The sequence below is a fragment of the Augochlora pura genome, chromosome 10 (genome assembly GCF_028453695.1).
Source record: "Augochlora pura isolate Apur16 chromosome 10, APUR_v2.2.1, whole genome shotgun sequence".
In the NCBI taxonomy this organism is placed as follows: domain Eukaryota; kingdom Metazoa; phylum Arthropoda; class Insecta; order Hymenoptera; family Halictidae; genus Augochlora; species Augochlora pura.
The window spans coordinates 22,047,411-22,062,766 of NC_135781.1; the positions used below are offsets into that span (position 1 = coordinate 22,047,411).

At 34.1% G+C, this 15,356-nt stretch overlaps 1 protein-coding gene across 1 annotated transcript in view; it reads left to right on the forward strand.

The window, feature by feature from the left end:
* The window catches only part of Nuf (rab11 family-interacting protein nuf), a 28,887-nt gene extending 13,531 nt beyond the window's left edge, over positions 1–15,356 (forward strand). Inside the window, exons 5-11 of the mRNA XM_078193521.1 lie at positions 85–123; positions 1,584–1,701; positions 13,829–13,993; positions 14,156–14,525; positions 14,612–14,757; positions 14,871–14,921; positions 15,004–15,356. Of these exons, the coding sequence (XP_078049647.1) occupies positions 85–123; positions 1,584–1,701; positions 13,829–13,993; positions 14,156–14,525; positions 14,612–14,757; positions 14,871–14,921; positions 15,004–15,126 (1,012 nt within the window). The 3' untranslated portion in view covers positions 15,127–15,356. The remainder of the gene's footprint in view (positions 1–84; positions 124–1,583; positions 1,702–13,828; positions 13,994–14,155; positions 14,526–14,611; positions 14,758–14,870; positions 14,922–15,003) is intronic.

Here is a 15,356-nt window from a genome sequence, read left to right on the forward strand (position 1 = left end):
TTTACAAAAATATGGTATCAATACAACGAATTTGATTATGCAATAGTCAGTTTCGATTTCACGGTCATATTACTTTGTTTTCAGTTCCGGTAGGAAGAGGCTCAGTACCAATGCATTAGCAAGGTAAGAATGAATCATCACTTGTTTGACTTCATAAATAGTAACAGTACTTGTATCGTGTGAGATGTTGCGTAAGTCGGTTCGTTCTTTAAAAAAAAGAAAACATTTGTTATTCCGGCTTGTAAACCTACTCATAATTGCTAATTAGCAATTTCTGCGGGAGTTGTGTTTACGGTGTTCAAAATACACTTAAAAATTAGGTAACCTATCTATTGCAAGTCAAATTACAGAATTACTTGCTTCTACGACGTTCATACAAAAAAACTTGATGTATTTTCTTCTTTATATGATTAGCTTTCTTATACAGTTTTTAAAATGATAAATACTATGAATTTACACTTGAATCAATTAATACTTGAATTATTGTTGGTTTAAATAATTAACGATTTACCTGACAGTGTTTCTTGGCTGTCACAATGCAAAGGCTAAATTCCACTGCAGACAAAAGTATTGATATTATTACTGTAAATATGTAATATTTTAATATTGGGTCATATTCAATACTCCATAGTATTTAATATCTTACTATTGAGTAATATCCTACATTTTAATTTTCAATAATGTTCAATATTTTAGCATTCACAAATGTTCAATAATTTAATATTTATAGTAAATATTATCCATCATTTTAGTCACCACTCTGTTTTCTTAATTTGTGTCACTTTTCTGGTAACTTTGAAATCTCATGTTCGTAGAAGTCCAGCTTTTTAATGGCAGAAATTGAATAAATTTTACTCGACGAAATTACGTTTCGAACAATCCAATATTTAGTAAAAACACAGTGTTCTTCGAGACGGTGAATTTTCTAAAAATTCTGTGGCGACACACAGACCAGCATATTGACGTCACGGGATAACAATAGCTTCGATGTAACTCACCGACGAAGAATTTGTAATTCGCAGAAAGGGATCTCTCTCGGGGTGTCCTTATTCGACCGGTAATTTTCAAGTCGATCCTTTCGCGAAACACGAAGCAACCGCAGACTTTCTAAAGCGTGGGTATCGGCTGCCTGCACACGCACTTCCACATCCCATTTCCTTTTATGCTTTTAAAAGTATCCGAGGATATGTAGACTGATTGAGAAACATAAACTCGATAAATATATCCGTTAGCAGTATCGACTACCGTCGAGAAATTTTTATAAAACAATTTCTTTAACACAAACAAATGCTACAATGCTATATGAAAATTGAAATCTTAATCATCTATAATGATGATCGTTAATAAAACAGATTTTTCCGTTTTTTATGAAGATTACAGATTTTATGCATTTATAACAAAAAATTAGTATAGACAATTTTGATTTTGCATTGTGATACTTTATCTATTTATGATAATAATGAGTAAATCAAATGTCGACCGGTAAAATCGTTTAAATAATTTAAGAGTAACGTTGTCTAATGTTGTAGCATCTTTGCGTTTTCTTGATCCAGTTACAACTTATTTTTGTATTGTTAATGCAGCCAACTATATCGAAGTGGGAGTTTCAACAGCTCAGGCAGAGGGTCTAACTGTGATCCTGCGGACGATATGTACAGCGATGTCTCCCTGGAAGAAGATGTCATTGATCTCAGTCATAGAGTAAGTAATTTTCTTTTGTGTACTGCTATTACAATATCCTGCTTTTCACAACAAACATAAATGACATAGTTCCTCAATGTGGGTGTTAGTACCGTTAGATACTCAGGCGACCCAGAAAATTTTTAAACTTCAGTTTTTAGTTATTTCTATCGTTCATAGAAAATAATTATTGTTATAAACCATACTTTTAAGAAGGGCGTTGAACTCTAAACGTTTTCCAAAAGAAATTACGAATCAAAAAAGATTGGGAAACATGAAATCCCGAGTTTCTGTAGTTCTCGTAGCAGAGACAGCTAGATTATGGATCTTTTAGCAAAATAAATTGTCTGCAGCAATTGCATAAAACAAGCGTTAACTAAACTAATTTCTTTACTATCATGTGTTTCTCTTGTCAACATTTGCAAAAAATGCATAAAGACTCGCAATACTGAAATGACTGTTAACGACATCTACAGCACAGATATTTATGCATTGAAAACTCACAAGAATCTCTTAACACATCCCAGGAACAATTGTTCCATAGTTTTTCGACTCTGCGATGCATAGCTAAGCATTCTTTAATAACAGTAGTAAATTTACGTGTGCACTAACAAGTTATCGCAGATCACGTGATCTAATAATTTCTTTTGGGATTATTATTTCGAAGAGGATCCCGAAGCTCCCGCCTTACGTAACGCAATCATTGACAAAACTATTGATAGGTTTCCGGTATATACATATACATATATACCGGTATAAAGTGTTCAAACATTACAATTGTGTTCATTGCAATGCTTCTCTGTTAGGATGGTCTTTTACTAATTCGCTACAAGCATAATTATGTAACGACAAAAATATCTACCGTTGTCCTCTCGCTACGTGATACAACTCTCTAATAGCGGGACCTGGGGTTTTGAATTTTGAAAGTATACTTCGAAGTGTTCCTGTATTCTTTTCACGCGACACGTTCCAGCTTGGTTATTTATGGTCACGGAAATACGGAATTCTAATTAACAATAGGAAGTCTGGGAGTTTCTTCCTGTTTCTTTGGGCTGACTGGCCTATCGTAAATTCTCGAATACCCAGGACATTAGAATTACAAAGTGGCATCCCCTGTCCCAGAAAATTATACGACCGTAGAGATACAATGGAGTTGTAAAAACAGTTGGGGGTGAAACCTGTACCCGAATGCGCTTTTTACACAACCTGAACCTTGCACAGGGCGTTTCACTTGTGGCAGGCTACCCTAATCAGCCGAACAATAGTGCCTGCCAAAGATGCAGTAATAAAAACACTTTCGAATTTGAGGCGAATCGGATTTTTTCTGTTTTTGTTTATTAAAGAAAGTTTGTTTTTATTTATCTTCGATAAAGTTTACATTAAATGTCTATTTCTTATCGATTTATAATAAAAATTTCTAAAGTTTAAATATTTTCTTTTTACCATCAAATAAAAAGTGGTCCAATTTGTTCCGGTTCACCTGAAATGGTTTTATTTCTAAATGGTTTCAAGATCAGCTGTGCTTTTTTCCTTTGGAGATGGAATCATACATTTTCAAATGAACTAGCTAATACGGGTTATAATTCTCGACAAATGCTAAGCCGTTTATGGTAAACCATACATTCTGCAGATAGTTGAGGGTAACTGCGGAACATCACGCGATATTCAAATTAAAATATCTCCTGAATTAATGGCTATTAGCCTTACGTGATTCGGCGTTTTTTTTTGCAAAGATTGCAAACTGCGTCGACCAAAGCATTTAAAAATGAACGATTCGATTTAGGAAATTAAATCATTCAACTTTCACTGGCAACAGTAAAAGTAATATTGAATACAAGTAGTTTAACGAATTATTTGAACTAATATCATGCATTAATTGTTTCTAGAATTATTATTCGAAAGAAAATTATCGATTTTTCTTTATATAAAGTTAAGTCATTGAAATTCCTAATAATAAGCTTTCGACAAATAAACCAGTTAAATTACCAAAATGAAGAGACTGATTTGCACAAAATCATATCTTTAAGTATGTTGTTATTATGTTAAATAGTTTTTAGTATTTTTGTTTGTAGCTCATGTATATACTATGAATATTGAGCAAATATAACTAGTTTCGAAAGAAAGAAAAGTACAATTCTCCTCGATTGAGACACTCGGTACACTGGACTGGTTTTCGGAAAAGGGAGCGCCCTGAACACTCGTCGAGCGAAGGTGTCCCTGTTAACCTTACATTCGGAACAGTTGTGCATCAAAATTATCGTTCCGTTGATGCGGAAAGATGGCTTTTGTTGAATCGAGGAATCTTGACAAAGGAAAACGTGATTCCTAGATGTGTGCTTCGAACTCGCCTTGTCGATCTCCACCGCGCACGGGCCCCTCTGCCGAAGATCCCTACGGGGAGAACGCCAGGTTCCATCAGCAGCATCCTGTTCATCCTCCTCCGTACATATACTACCCGCCACCGGTAGCTTATCCCCCAGTGAACCCTTACGGTCCTTACGGTCACTATCATTCGGGAGGGTACTATTCGCATCCTTATTGCAACGAACCACTAGCAGAGGAGCCAAAAAGCTCGGGCACGCCCGTGCTCGGTGTTATACTCCTGGTTCTCCTGTTATTGGGCGTTGTTAGCGTACTCCTCTATCGGATTCTACCACGCGAATATCGGCGGAGAACCAATGCGAGGATTCCCATTCTGACGCCATCATCGCCCCAAGTAAATTTTAAAGTTCTTACTTGTACTGTAGGGGGAATTCACCTAACTCTGGACACGAAGATTTTATCTATCCTCAGAAAATGGACTTTACCGAATAACTGTACGGTGGACGATGATTCTAATCTTGTTTATTAAGTTATCTTGATCAGATTCTTGAAAGCATCTTTTCTAGGTGCCTTGATCTTCTCACTGCAATTAACTGAACAGTTATAATTAGACTGCGGGTCTTTATGCGCATCTTCTTGCAAGTTTCAGGAGATACACAGACATTTATGTCTTTCCTTATTAATTTTAATGAGTTGAACATGATACAGCAGTATCTTTAAAATCCGTAAGTGTTGCACCGGTTGCAATCTGATTTAATCAATTCTGTCATAGATGCATTAAATTGCAGCCTAGTTAAAACAAATGGAAACACGACGAAACGATTTAGCTTGTAAAATAAAAGAGGAGAAATCAATTCTGCTAAAGTATCTAATCAAATCAATGTTTCGATTGGGGATTTTTATACAAAATAAAAATTATTCGTACGTCAAATACAAGATATAAAAGTTCAGGAGAAATTTACTTGTGTTTTAATAAATTAAATTTCTACCCGTGATCATTTTAATAGTTCTCTTAGAATTTTAAATTCTGTATTTTTAAATCTTTGCCACTTTTGTCATGTTTGCCAAGAATTGATAAAAATCTACAAACTTTGAACAGGTGTTAAGAAAATAAAACAAGAAAAATGTGATAAGCATAAGCACTAGAAGTTATTGAAAATTGATTATAAGCTTGTCTACCGAACGTAGCAGCAAGAGAACTTGCACGTGTAATTTGTTAATATAATCAGATTCAGTTTTTATTTATTAAAATTTTAATCAAATTTATGGCAGCATGTTTCTTCGATTATATTGTTTCTTTAAAACGACATCTAAGATTGCCAATGTTATTTAGTGGAAAGACAGATCTAGAAACCACGTATAATTTTATATATTCAAGAGGCAAAGATTCTTGTGTCCCGTACTAGGAGAGGTCCCTCTAATTGTTGTTCATTATTCACCGTGCCCCCCCCCCCCCCTCCCACCCGGTAAGATAACCACAATGATAGTCGTCGGCGCTAGTCATTGTTCTCAGAATGACGCGACCACGTAGCTTCTGAACACGATGAAAACAATGCATGATGTTGACACATTCGTCTCTTTATCGTCTGATCGAGGTGGTAAAGAATCTCACGTTTTGATCGGCATTGTCGATTCTTTTGTTACTTTTATTAACGTCACCTCTCATGGACGGATTAGTTAAAAAACTGATTTTTTTGTTTGTGTAAATCGGTGATGGTATTAGGTTCACGAGATAATTACTATTCGATTCGGTTTTCTTTGTTATCTATAGTTCAGTGCCATCCTTTTTTTTCAATTCGACATCAGTTTGTATCGATATACAAGTAATGGATAAATGTAAAGGTAATTACGCGATAAATGAAAGCAATGGCTCAGTAATTGGTTACTCTGCGGTAATTGGCTCCACTATCCTATGTACATTGTATATCGTAAGTAGTATTTCTGTATGAATCAAATATTTCTAGCATCAAATGCTCGGAAATAGGTTTGCAAAATTAACTTGTATAAAATGATTATAAAGCAAGTGTACTTACAGAAACTATTGTTATTGAAATAGACTCGAATTCATAAGTGTGTACATATTGAAACTAATCCTATCTCTAGTACTAACTAAACATTAGTAACTGGGTTCGTGACACGGTAGCAGAAATTAGCTCTTTGACTGCTACACTAATAACTTCAAAAATTTCATATTGAAGTATTCGGTTTCGCCAAATTAAAATTAAAAAGCTTATTTATATTATATCAATTACTTTTTCAGCCTTTTTATGTTTTGCAAATTTTAATCAAATTAGAAAGATATAATACATAAAATACAGTATTGGAAAAATTTCGAGAGATTTAGGGAGAAATTAAAATTGACTTAAAGCAATATTAATTGGTCATTATAAATTATTTCTTAAAATTCATACAGATCTTAGAACATACATACTTATAGTCATGGTTTCAAATTATTTCTGTGAGGTAAACATAAACCATCTATGTGACGTCACATGCGGTCAAGATATGTATTACCATGCTCTACAGTTTGTGCTAGTTTGTAATATGGTATTGAGTATATTAGTATGACATACTACATGCAATTTCAAATAAAAAATGTATGTGTCGATATTTTAATATGTAAAACAACTTCGATGATCGATTTTAATGTTATTAATTTTTACAAGATATATATAAATAGATACATACGTATATGTTTCTTAAAATATCCAAAATAAATATTCTTTATGCGTATATATTTTGCAAATTATGTTTTATCTTTTGCAATATTAAATAGCACTCGTTATAGCATATTTCAGAGATTATAATTTTGCGAAAATCATTCAAATCCGATGTTTGAAATTATATATTTACACCTATTGGTTAGACATAGTCGGTCTACTCCGATAGCCGTTTCGAAATTGTCTTTTCTAATGTGTGACGTCACATGTAACCCATTATCATTCTTCACATGATTCTTGGGTTTCCTCTACATAGACCATATCTAGTAGTATATATGGTGTAAAACAAAAATTGTATCTATCTGAGACTCTAAGATACACACAATTGTTAATTCGCATAAAGATGTGCAATCTACTGATTAGAGAAAGTCTGCATCTCCCGTATCGAAATCGTCGTTTCCCAAAGGTCCGTGTCGCAAACCCGGTCCGTGAGACGCGTCTCTCGAAACTCCCACGCGAATTGAATCTGCTATCGACGACAAGTAAAGTGCACGACCGTTTTTCACATCCAGGGCGATAATCGGTAAACAGTAACGATACACTGCGTGGCCCGCCGCTAACAGAAAGGTCGTCTTTTTGAACCTGTAGACCAGGAAGACGAATAGGGACGCGAAACAGAATTACCCGGCGGAGTTTATTGCTTTTTCGAGCGATAGTGAATACGTTTCGTGCCAGGGCTGCGAGGATGATTACGACTCAAGTTGTGAGTCTCAAATGTGCGAGAACCCGAACCAAAGTATCACTGAGATTTCGGCAAGGAAAAGAAGAATCAGCACCGGAACGATAAACTCGGACTTCACGCATTCAATCGGAACGTAAATCGGCACTAGAAGCTATCACGGATTGAGGAACGATCGTCACTCGCGTTTGTGACGATATCGCCAGCCTCGCGATGCTTGATCCATGGAGACCAGAAATTCGAAACGTTGCGAAAGTAAAAGGGAACACGCTAATTAACGCGGCTCCTGAATTAAATCGTTGTGCAATTACCAGCTGCTGATTGGATTACGCAGAAGTAAGCTCATTCGTTAATCGCGTACAGGATGTTTCATGGAACGAGGCAGTAAGAATCGGCTCAACATGAGAACTACCTACAATTAATTAGTTTGATTAATTCGTACGCGTGATCTTCGAGATCTCGGCAGTTCTTGTAGCATCGCATTTTCTACGGTTTTATTGATAACATTCGTTCGCATCTGATGCTAATCAGTGTAAATCCTCGGATCATGGAAACGGAGATATTTAATACTTTATTTACCCGAAACCTATTAGAATTCTTTGCAATGATTGAAATATGTCTAAAAGAAGCTCGATAATTTTGTTTTGAATAATATGTTTGGAAGAATTTATTACATTATATTAATCTAAATAATTTGATGGCTTATGTTGTAGTCCTTGAACAATTTTTAAAAAAATTCTTAGATGTTGATTTTTATTTATAAAACAGCTATGAAAAAACCGTTAGTAAATAAGACGAATAAAAAATAAGAAGAATACACTAATTAACAGATAATATATAAATAAAATATTCCTATATTAACAGTACATAAAATTAGATTTACACAAATTATGATTATTGGTAGCATTGTCGAAATGAGATATAAATAAGTTGTTAGAATTATTAATAGTTATGCACAAATGCGTAATTTTGTAGCTGTTTGGTAAGTGAGAAATTCCAGACTGTCACGTATCGAGCGACTAATCACATGGTATGAAACATCCTGTACATTTTCATGTTAAATAATATTCCACTAGTAAAATGTTTATTACAGATTTGGCAATGACAAACGAGAAGAAAATTCGGAAATCGAGATTAGAACTATCAAAATTAGTATGTTAAACGTGTTATAAACACATACTTGAGTTTATGGAGGTTATATCTATTAGCAAATAAAAAGTTTTCTACTAATGTTATCGTAAACATATTTGTATATTGTGATATTTATAATAATGTTCTAGCTTAAACGTGACATCGTGTAACGTAATAAATTAATCTGTTTTACATAACGTGAGATCTTTTTTTAAACATTATTTACACTAAATTTTTCATTTACAGCTGCTGAATTTATAGTTTCTATGAGAATTTGTTGAAATTTTATAAAGTTTAAGTAACAATCTCGTCATTGTTATAAAACAGTATATACATTAATCACGTTTAGTGCTAAAAAGAGTTCTCTTAAATCTAATAGTTGGAATTCGTTCGTTATGATTAACACGCGAATGTATGCGCATAATTCTAATAGAAGCAGGTTCAGAGTATCCATATCGTAGAAAAAGAAACATGAGAAAATCGGCATAGTGTAAAATAAAGAAAAATGTCAAAGAACAAAATTATTCGTACATATACAAATAAAATTATTAGTGAAATTTTCGGTTCTAGTTTATCCTTTTAAATGCAGGTCGAATAAAAATTTGAGGAAACAGGTGATAAAATATGACCTGCGTGAAACCAACGTCAGGAAGTTTCCTTGAATGGGGCGGCTGGCCTTTCTTAAGTTTTTTGATTATTCTCGTTGCGATCGCATATCTTGGATACGATTGCTACAAAAAATGGCTACCTTTCAACTCATAAGGGAAATAAATTAAGACACGAGAATAATATCAAGCATTTTCATCTTGCACGGTATTTCTGCACATTTTATTTTATTAAATATACCTATGTTTAATAATTAGAAAAAGAAGAAAAATTAGTTATGTATTTCTTTCAATGTTTTTATTGCTTTACATTTTATTCTTGATTGTGATACACTATTAATTAATACATATATTTTGAAACAAGTCCCACATTAGTAAGGTTAGATGCGATAGTAATAATTTTATATTAATAATTACTTACTCCTCAGTCTTGCAAGTTAGGAATATTAGCAATATCATAACATTAACAGTAGAAGCAATAATAAATAGCTTTCTAGTTGAACAAAAATTCGGATAACAGAGAAACTCTATTATTTAGAAAGAAAGTATTTGTCGCTTTGGTAAAAATTGCTAAAAGAATAATGAAAATATTAAATTTCTATTTTAAAACGAGATGTTGCATTGTTCAGTATTGATTTTTAATTACTAAAGCCACACACAAATTTTGTACAACAAAAGTTTTTAAAGGAATATGTTTTATAGATACAAAAATTGTGGTGTCAATAAGAACATAATCTGAAATATGGTGCTACAGTCATATTTAATAACATAGCACAGACACTGCAAGTTGATATCGGGGCGTGTATTAATGTCTGGCATGTACAGAAATTATCGCTTACATCGTTGATTAAAACGGAATAATTGCCTGATTACCGCCGTAAAATTTAAATACAGTACATAACGTATGCATTACGTCGCTTTGCCATGATATAATAGCCGATGTCACATCGCAGTAATTGTGTCATCCGGACACTTCTGTTTAGAATACATTTACAAATTCCCATCAATTATAGATTTAGTTGTTTCCTGAACATTAGACAAATAAAAACCACCTTTCATGAACGAGGATATAAACAAATATTTCTATTTTAAAACAATTTTAAGATACATTCTAAATTGACTACAGTAATTTTTTCTATTTTATATGCTATGTAGATTTTGAATAACTCGAATGTAAATAAGTGCCACGTATTCAACTGTTGCCCAATATGACAAATATATAGTTGGTGTAAAAAATAATGCGATCTAAATTTTTTAGAGGAATTGAATTACAACTTAAGACTCTTAATATTTAAAAAAAAATACAACGATATATAAATTGGTAAAAAATATTACAATTTTATTTTAAAAATTAATAACTAACTTCTGTTTGGAAAAGTTTTGTATGAATCGGGCATGCGCGAAAAATCTATATTGATTGTTTAAAGGATATAAATATTAAGAACATAGGTTAGAAAAATAATATGTAGTGTATACATATACCATATAACGCCCGCATCTGAAGTAGAACGCGTATTACAGTTTAGTCTCGTGTTCCAAAACGTGATTTTCGTTGAAAGTTTTAAAAATGATCTGTTTGTTTTTCCATTTCAAGCTTTGGGCAGTTAAAATTTACGTGAATGCAAGGTATAATATATCTTTGATTATTGAGAACTCCTAATCTATGTATCTTCAAATTGAGAACTTAAAAGATTGTTTACCACTTTTAAAAATTTGTTTTGTTTATTTTGAAGATGACATGTTATCCAGTAAATCTTAAAGATAAAAACAACATACTAATATTCTAAAAATATTCAAAGAGCCTACAGAGAACATTGACATATACATCAAAAGCGAGGATGGTTTTATATGCCATCATAAACTATCATTATAGGCCATCGTAGCAAATATTTCAGCTCTTTTTCTTTTGTCCATGGCTGTTATGGTTGCCGTAAAAAAGAAATGGGTGGCAAAGATATAGGGAATCTTAATTAGTTAATTGGCTGTGGCAAGCAGACAAAGGCCAGGAAGCTTTCCGAGCTTTCTAACTGGATTTGCGAAGCACGCGTAGGGGTGGCCGGTTACAGACTTTGTTCGATATAAGAGGCGGCGCGATATATGTGAATTCGCCACGGAGTTAGTCGATACGTAGTATACGGAGTGCACAAATAGCCTCGCGGCTACTCCCAGTTTACAGCGGGCGATCGAGACGAACGATTATGTTCGAAGTACGCCCGAAGAAACGGAAGTGTACCGACTGTTGTGACTCTCTTTCTCCCTCCATTCATTCAGTTTCGATTATCTGGTCGTTCGAACGTCAAGCACCGTGGTTCCACCGGGGAATGCACGAATTTTCGAGGTTAGGTTAGTGCGACAGTGTGTGTTGTGCAGGCACAGGGATATGGATAAGCGAGGACCGACGACCGCGGCGTGCTTGCACGTCGTTCTAACGGAATAATACCCGGTGTTTGAGCTGCGTCTAGCCGAGGATGATGACGGTTCTACCCGACACGGGCGTGACGTGACAGATAGCGAATATAGAAAATGGATTTGAACGTTTACGATGAGCGAACGGACACAGCTCCGGTCAAACGGTCCGATCATAATCTCGATAACGATCACGATCATGATCCTGATCCTGATCATGATCCTGATCACGATCCTGATCAAGATCCCGATCACGATCCTGATCAAGATCCCGATCACGACGGTCGAATAACGTCCGGGGAGGGGCAATCTCCTGGACCTGGTGCCGGCCTCGAGTATGACTTGTGGGAAGGACAGTTTCAATTTATCGGACAGATGCCTTCTTCTCGTGTTAGTCGTCTACCTCGTCGCCGTGGTCCTCGACTTACCGAGCAAGTAAGCCAGGTCGTAAAGTCTTTTATCTAAAAACGGTGACAATTTACTTTAAATGTAACGTCACGGTTTTAAATTGGTCTCGCTTGAACGCAAATGGTATCGCGTGGGAATCAGTGTACATTGGGTCACACAAGTATTTCGTACACATGGTTCATTGGACATAACTTGCTAAAGCATCGATGGAACGTGGAGTTTTTAGCAGTACGTTGTACGCAAAACTAATAAGTGTTTGAAGATGTTTTATGCACTGTACAACGATTTTGTATTTCTACTTTTTACATTCGATAATCTATGTGTAATTTTTGTTGGTTTTTTAATTAATTTTTGTAGAAAATCGATTTCTGAGAAACTGCATTATAATTTAATAGATTCTTACAAATATAAACGTATAATATTATTTAAACAATGTGCAAGGAGACTACTGGTTGGATCGTTTAAAAATAATATAAAAGAAAAAAACAATTTCTGTATTTTCCTCGCAGGAAGTTGTCTTCGAGAAACGGAGCGTATAAATACTTTTTCGACGCACTGTACCTTATTCGAACGAGTTCGATTTAGAGCTCTAGATGCATGCTATTTAGAGTAAACAGCATTCCTTTTGCAAATATGTCTGATGTACGTAATCAATTACAGTAATGAAGTATTAAGCAACCTCTAGTTAACTTGAACTATTTGATAATCACAGAGCAGATAAATAATAATGAGAAAATAATTTCAATACATATAAATCCAGCAGTATTTATAATTCTTGTGTCAGAAAAAAGTAACACTAATGCCTATTGCTACAACACTGATACTTTTATAACAAGTTCAATAATTACTGCACTGTAAAATTACGTATTAAATTTTGGACTTTAAAAACTGTTTGATAGAATTTATTAGAGGTTAATTGGGGAATTTTATTTATTTGAAAATTTATGTATTTGAAAATTAAGTTATGTACAGCGAAAAGGATATTGATTTATCTTTACATGCCATGGCACTAATGCCATGTGTTACTTGCGTATTTATGTTTAGTATACCAACGTTGGGAGCAGCGGTGCTCATTGATTCATACGAACTAATTATAGACACCTTGGAAGGGTATTGAATCTCCGTCTCTTTTTCATTATAATTATCTTTGTTCAATTATGTTGTTATATTTATATATTACTCGCGCACGTCGCAAAATAAGATAACATGGATTATTTTAAACTTTAATTCAATAATTTAATAATTTTGTAATTTTTCTCTGAAAAACATCGAAATATTAGTACTGAAAGTCTTGGGGTACCTAACTTTGATTCAACGAAGATTTATGTAAAAGAGGACGCAAGTCTCTAAATACTATGAACTTAACATTTTACTTAAGCAGGAAAACCACAACATTAATTCTATATTTTACGAGTGAGAGCCACTGAGGACAAACCTTCAGAATGTATAGTCGTGTTTCTAAGCTTTCTGCTTTCCGCATTCGTGGATACATTTGTCAGTATTCCGTCGTATTTTCCGCACGAAACTTTCGAGGGTAACAAAAGTAAACGCTTTAAAATTATTCTAACCAATTTGTAGGCGATAATACCGTAACATATTTAGTAAAATTTACTTAGCCGGTATTATATCAGATCGAAAAGGGGAAGAAATAAAAGGAGACAATTTATGTGTAACGAGAAATGCGAACATTATACCGCATTGATCGCCGAACTATCATTCTGAAAAATCCTGTAAATTCAAAGTTTTGTTAGATTTTACGAATACTTATAAAATTCAATTTACACACAAATATATATAAACTAATTTTTTAAAATGAACGAAGAATTTGTGTAATGCGTTTAGGAAATTGATGTATGAAGAATACATTGTGTTTTCAGGTCCAATTGATGCAGGAACAAATGCATGCTTTAGTAGATACTCAATCGGTTGGCGAAGAACGCTACGCAAGGGCGAAGCAGGAAAATGCTACCTTGCAGGCGAGAATACTAATGCTGGAGGAGGCAACAAAAGATGCTGAAACGAGAAACGAGGAAAGGCTGCAAGTATGTTCCACTTCGATGTTTATTCCTTCGGTAAACCATTACGTGCATGGCCGCTTGTCTATCCAATTAGAATAATTCTTATTCGAGCCACTAAAGCAATACATAATACTTGAGTTATATTTACCAATAATAAACTTAACACGACAAACAATATTTTTCTAGGCGGTGCAAAGGAGGCATAGAGAATGGGTGAATCGTTTAGATCGCGAACGGCAATTACAAATAGAAAATTATAATATAAAATTTCAAGCAATCGAACTCGAAAGGTCTAGTTTAAAAGACGAAATAGGAAGGTTACGGGAACAATTGGAAAAAGTGAGGGCAGAGAAAGAGCGGTTGGAAAATGATCTTGAGGATTCTAGGATGGAGACTAAGACTGCGCGGGAAAACGAACGTCAGGCCATAAGTCGGGCAAACGAGGCCCACCACCAGCTAGAAGCTGCTAAATTAGAACTTGCAATGAGAGTAGAAGACCAGCAAAGAATAGATGAATTACTTCAACAAGTGGCACAACTACAGACACATAATAAAAGTAACAATATTATTCATAGAATTGATCATCGTGGTAAATTAAATCATTGTAGAAAATTAAAAAAAAATTATTGAACATTTTCTTAGGTCTAGAAGAATCGAGGGATGAATTGCAAGCTGCAGCGGCTCTGCAGGCAGGCCGTGAACTCTTAACGTTAAATCCTTGTAACAGTAATGCTGAAAAAGGACCTAGTCTTGCAGTAGAATTATTAGCCGGCATCGATCAGGATCAAGTACGTTACATTGGAGATTTTATATTCGTCAATGGATTATATAATATTAAACTTCCATTCATTTTCTTGTTAAGTGTTATTTAATGTTTCATCTTATTCAAATTTCATTGTAGATGGACGGGCAGATTCCAGCAGATTATCGTGATCTATGTAGCATGTCTGAAGTAAGTACTAAATTACAACTGGGATAATATTTTCTTTATTAAAATTAGATGTTCCGATTCTATTCGAAATGATTTGTTACAGATGAAACAAGCTTTAAAGGAACAGCAAGAAGTCAACACCCAATTAAGAGCATACATCGAAGGAATCTTATTGAATATAGTAGAAAATTATCCTCAATTGTTAGAAGTAAAACAAGCACATTGAACTATTTCATAAATAGTCAGTGATTGTATTTAATGTAAACGCATTGCGGTCCGTGGTCCACAATGAACTGTAGCGCTCTTCGGTTCAATTACGTAAAAATTGTATTACGTACTTAGCCATATCTTTTATTAGATATAAACTCCGATATAAAAACTAGTTTAAATCAGAGTACTTGAATTTATTTTATCATGAAATTTACATTTTTTTCCAATAAATGCAATAAATTTGAA